A 6,000-nucleotide genomic window follows, 5' to 3' on the forward strand; every position below is an offset into this window, starting at 1 on the left:
TTAATTTCTCTAATCCAAGAAGCCTCATGCCTTCCAAGTCAGCTAAAGTTATAGATAGAATAGCGAACTATAACACTTGCTGATTTATTAAAATGTGAAAAGGTGCAGAGGTCAGCAAGCTTTGGAAACATATTACAGTTTGTACTGGATGCTGTTTGAATTGAAACACTAACATCTTGTATAATACTGTCAGTGTTGGCTCTCTCGAGTTAGTTTGCCTACATTCTAGTATTTACTGTAAACTGGATTCAAGGAATGTTCCACTATTGGTTACAGTATTGAATGTGTGTGTAAATCTTTTCCCTTCTGCTTCCAGGGAATGTACATATTCCTGCACACTGTAAAGGGAACGCCATTTGAAACTCCAGACCAAGGAAAGGCACGGCTGCTGACACACTGGGAACAGATGGATTATGGAGTTCAGTTTACAGCCTCACGCAAATTCCTCACAATCACACCTATTATCTTGTGAGTCTGAGAAGTAACTACTGAGGACTGAGTCAGCCCAAGGAGCAGTGTCCTTTTTGGCACATTCAAATGTATCTTCCTTTTAATATAAACTTTATAATGCATCGTCCCTGGAAAAGCAATGAGAGTTTTCCCCTTTTCCACTACCCCATGGTTTGATGTACAATGTCCACCTTCTATGACCCTGAGCTGTGCACTTCAGGAAGCTGCCAACTTCTGGCTCAGGCAGAGCCTCATTGGGGTTCCTACATTTTGCCTCAGACACTGTTATAAAGCTAGAGGGTTGGGGATGGAGATTGTCCAGGGTTCTCCTTGTTGGTAGCTACCTATGATCTCCAGAAGTCCCTGGTACATTTGCAGTCGCCCTTTGGTTGTGATGGCCTCCAAGATCAAATAATGTGGCACTCGCTGTCCACTATTGGGCATGGTGAGCCATTGGAGTTCTGCTCATAGCAGCACACCCCAACGTAAATCACTGCCTTCAAGAGAAATAAGCCGAGTTAAGGAGCTCAAGAAATGTCTTTCATTATTGGCCCTGCTACTGGTGTCATGTTTAAATGCTTGTATAAAATTCCAAAATGTAAGCAAGGAATTTGTCAAAAATATAAACCGTATGAGTTATCAAAATTTGGAATCTTTCCGATGTTAAAAGAACTTCATCATAAAAGCTGTACATTAAATGTTAGTTTTTGGCTGTGTATGAAAATGCTGCAGAGGCTTCGGGAAGGTTTTGATGCGTTTTTTTGTTTTTGTTTTTTCAAAAACAGGTATTTTCTTACCAGTTTTTACACAAAATACGACAAGTTACATTTTGTTATAAATACAGTTTCACTGATGAGCGTCCTCATCCCAAAGCTGCCTCAACTTCATGGAGTCCGAATCTTTGGCATCAACAAGTACTAAGCATGAAATGGCAGCAAGTATGGAAGAAAAAGCTATTGGATCAACTGTCGGCAACAAGGACACATCATGTTGTTCAGATATTAGGACTTGTACCCTGCACCCTTCAATCTCCTATCATGGACTTTTTATTATGATTAGTATATTTGTGAATGAAGCAGCCCATGCTGGTTGCTCAGATATCACATTAAATATTTGCAGTGCTCTGAATAGAAAGCCTGCTTTTTCGTTTACTGCCTGTAGTTCCTATTTTCTCAGACACTATTTTTGATACCTTGACTGCCATATTAAGTTATGGAGACTTTGGTATTGTAAACATTTAGTCGATGATGCAGTGCGCAAATTTTATTGTCCATTGTGACCAAGCAGATGTAAAAGTATAACGTGTAAATACTGTAATGAAAGTAGATTTATGAAGGTACGCAGTTTGAAAGATATTTGCAGAACATTTGTTTTCAGTGTCTCAATGGAAGCAATTGCTGAAGGCTGTAATATCAGAACATTTGTGTGCATGCTCCAATATGGCAGGATTAGGGGTCCTTTACTATGTTGAGGTACTTGGAACCATGGTCTATATGGCTTAGTAGCCTCTTTGAAGAAACAGTGCTGGTCTTACTGTGCATTTTTAACTGCTTTCTTTTGCAGATCATTTTATTTATTTTGTTTTCTTTTTCTTGTTCTCGTATGTTCAGTGTTTTGTGTGTTTGGGAGAATGTATAACACTAGTGAGGATGTGTTTTGAGGCACAGCTTATCAATGTTTGATTTAAAAAGGTGTTTTTGATTTTTTTTTAAGTATATGAAGTGTTAAATAATATAGAGCCCATGTGTTAAATGAGGACCGTGATTGAGACTGGATACTTAGATTTGTCTACCCAGGACTTGTTTGTAGGGAATCTCAGAATGTGATTTTTTTAACATTCAAAAACAAATCAGGATGTTAATTGTTGGAATACTGCAAAACATCAGCAATCATGCAATTTTCCTGTAAGTTTGCCATGTTGCCTAACTTTTTTTTTAAAGTAATTCTGGTTGTCTATACCTGGTCTGCTGTTCTGTCAGAGTATGTTGTGATTTGACTGAGCGAAGAAGCAATGTGGTACGAGTCTCATTGATTTTTACTGAATGGTAGTGATGTACCTGACCTTTTTTTATATTCTATGATATTCCTGCTGCACACTTGAAGTACAGGCTAGTACAGTTGGCCCTCCTTGTAGTCTGCTAGGGCTACAAAAAATGATAGCACTGTGAATCATGATTTTAAGCAATAACATATGAAGAACATGTACCAGAGCAAGGGATTAAAGATGTGCCTGGGTGGTGAGGCCTTGGGTGGTACAGAGGGTTAGATTGCTGAACTTTTGCTTTTAAGAACTGCGTTTTGAAACTAGCTCGTGCTGATGAGAGGAAAGTGCTATCTTAACTGCTGACTGTAAAACTCCTAAATTAAATTAATTTGGAAACCTCAAGTTCCTAAGATTGTAAAGCAACCTGATTGGCTCAATTTGGCAAAGTCTATAGAGGCCATGAAGTTAGTTGATCTGCGAAATGGTATCGCAATGATGCAGACATATTGCTTTGACCTCGATGAACATCTAATTTGTGCTGTGCCTGATGCTGATGCAGAATGCTCTCGGCGATGTGAAGTATTGCTTTTCCCAGTGGTGTCCGAGACAAAACAGTTGTTATCCACTCAACCAATTAGTTCATGGGTTTACATAATGAATAGCTGAGCAGCACAGATCAGGATGGAGGTGGAGGAGGCCAGGAAGGTGTCCCGTTTAATTCCTGTTGTATTAGCTGACTTCAGCTGGGACAGTGGTAGAGGCCCATGATTGGTCTTGCCTCTAGTTTACAGAGGGGGAAATCAGCCTGTTCCTAAACACTATGCAGCAACTTCTTCAGGAGATTGCTTGTGTGATATTGGACTCTGCTATAGTTTCCCCTCACAACTGAATAAGTCACTCTGAAGGCTCACACATGAATAACAAGGAACAAAACAGCAATTGATGGAAATAGTGAATCGTCAATATATGAATAGTGGGCACCTGGACAAGCTATTGGTGTGTATGGAACAGTATACCAGCAAAGAGTTCATGCTTTTAGGAAGGTAAGGGAGTGGAAAAAGTCAGCATGGGGAGGAGGAAAGTAGAGAGCAAGTCTGTTCATTTCCATTCCCGTCCTCAATTCCCTGCTGAGGTACACATGCCAATATGTTACTACTTTTCAATCAGACCTTCAAAATATTGAAGAATCCTGATCTTTAGAAGAAATCTGCCATATCTTTGTCTTTAAAAAATTATGCTTACACTGGGAAGAGCATCCTGAGGTGTTTGTGGTCAGGAGCCAGCATGGAATTGTCTACCAGTATACTCGAATGAGAAGAATGCTCCATTATTGGCAATAATTGAAAGTTTACAATTTTTTTTAAATCTTGGCATTTAATCATAAACCTCTTTCTTGCACTAGTACTTGTAGAAGAAATGTTAAAGTTGCACTTTTTAAAAAATGTTTACAAGCTGACACCAGTCTGCTGCAGCAAAAAGGAAAATAAGAGGAAAATAATTGGACTACAGACTTTCATTAAAAGTCCGGTGCAAAATTGGATAACTTTCCTAAAATGAAATTTTAATTAAAATTGAAACACATTACTTATCAAACAAGTTAACACTTTCAGCAGTTAACCCTGTCGCTGTTTTGATCTTTACAGAAGCACAGATTGCGTGTACAATCCTCTGCTTTTTTGACTATCAATTACCAAAGTCTGTTTATTGAATTTTATTCACAAAATGCTACAAGACTTGGAAGCTTTAAGGGTTTGCAACAAGTTATTCTGCGTAAGGGTGTGCCAGTGAAAAGGTTAACCTGCTGTAATCAGGAATTGTTAAACATTTTAAAATATTGCTTTACTATACTAATCTGATGCCTTGTACAACATGATTAAAGCCTTGAATTTATAGATTTTGAATGCTGGTAAATAAAGACATCATGGAAGGCTGTTTTTATAGTATTTTGATGGGTTCTGGATTGTCAAAAAGTAACAAAACTTTGTGAAGTACAGTATATTTTTTTGCTTTAACTTGGAACTTCCACTTTCAGTATGTATCTTAATAAATGGTAAAGGGAGATGGGTTGGTGCTGATGCAGTATCAATGCTAGCCCGAAAGCAGCAAACGTGGGGATTGATGGGCGATGCAAGTTCAGGATAACCCAGGGTCAAACTCCTGCACTATTTTTATAGTGGCTGTAAGAGGTACGAATACCAAAACTATTTTGGTGGAATCTGAATAAAATATGTGCCAGAGTGGACCTTTTATACCAGTCTTATCAGTTGTGATATTAACCATTGAAGAATTATTTGCGTTGGGGACTAGTGTGTTTGTGCTTGAACATATTGTTACTTGTGTTGTAAATAAGAGTTACTTTAACATCTAGTGGCAAAAGGGTCCTGTAAGCCAACTGCCCTTCTGTACACAAAGGTGTTTTTCATCTAGATCTTTATAAGAAAGTGTGAATAATATTTTTATTACTCCTTTGTACAGTATTCTGATATTTAATAAAGGTCAGTATTCATGTAACACGTGTGCCATCTCGTCCTTTGTTGACCTGTTACAAGTGTTTGTATAAAAGAAAGCCTTGCATTTATATAGCGCGTTTCATGACCATCGGACATCTCGAAGCACTTTACAGCCAATGAAGTACTTTTGGAGTATGGTCACTGTTGTAATGTGGGAAATGCAGCAGCCACCTTGCGCACAGCAAGCTCCCACGAACAGCAATGTGATAATGACCAGATAATCTGTTTTTTGTTATGTTGATTGAGGGATAAATATTGGCCAGGACACCGGGGATAACTGCCCTGCTCTTCTTCGAAATAGTGCCATGGGATCTTTTACGTCCACCCGAGAAGTCAGACGAGGTCTCAGTTTAACGTCTCATCCGAAAGACGGCACCTCCGACAGTGCAGCACTCCCTCAGAACTGCACTGGACCTTGGGATGTCCTAAAGTGTTTTACAGCCAATTAAGTACTTTTTTGAAGTGCAAACACTTGTAATGTAGGAAACATGGCAGCCAATTTGCACACAGCAAGATCCCATAAACAGTAATGCGATAAAGAACCAAATAATCTGTTTTAGTGATATTAATTGAGGCATAACTATTGGCCAGGATACTTAAGACATTCGCCTGAACTTTCAACTTCGGGTGTTGTTAAACGGACGATGTCGGATTGGCCCCCACTTACACATTCTGCCTGATTTTCCTTTGCAGTATACATATCCAATATCAGACTGAAACATAAGTGAGAAATCCTACCCTACCCCCATCCCCCAACCCTCCCTCCATTCCCCCAACCCTCCCTCCCCCACAGCATATTGCATGCCCTATTTCTGCAATTAGAATGTTGAATGGAGTAATTGCCACAGTTCGCCCCAAGCTATAGTATTCACTAAGTCTTGTTCCATTTAGCAGTTGCAGTTTTACTACTAAGACGGTAGCATTGTAATAATTTTAAAAAAATTAAATTCCATAATGTGCTTCAAAGGTGCAAAATCTGATCGTGTACCTGTTAAATTGCACACTCGTGGTTTATGATGCAATCTCAAGTATTACAGCTTAATCACTGAAGCATCT

At 39.0% G+C, this 6,000-nt stretch overlaps 1 protein-coding gene across 1 annotated transcript in view; it reads left to right on the forward strand.

Moving 5' to 3' along the window:
- The window catches only part of LOC139233778 (ORM1-like protein 3), a 76,088-nt gene extending 71,143 nt beyond the window's left edge, over positions 1 to 4,945 (forward strand). The window contains exons 3-4 of the mRNA XM_070864292.1: positions 317 to 468; positions 1,236 to 4,945. Of these exons, the coding sequence (XP_070720393.1) occupies positions 317 to 468; positions 1,236 to 1,371 (288 nt within the window). The 3' untranslated portion in view covers positions 1,372 to 4,945. The remainder of the gene's footprint in view (positions 1 to 316; positions 469 to 1,235) is intronic.
- The last annotated feature ends 1,055 nt before the right edge of the window (positions 4,946 to 6,000 follow it).

Source organism: Pristiophorus japonicus, chromosome 21, assembly GCF_044704955.1.
Source record: "Pristiophorus japonicus isolate sPriJap1 chromosome 21, sPriJap1.hap1, whole genome shotgun sequence".
NCBI lineage: Eukaryota > Metazoa > Chordata > Chondrichthyes > Pristiophoridae > Pristiophorus > Pristiophorus japonicus.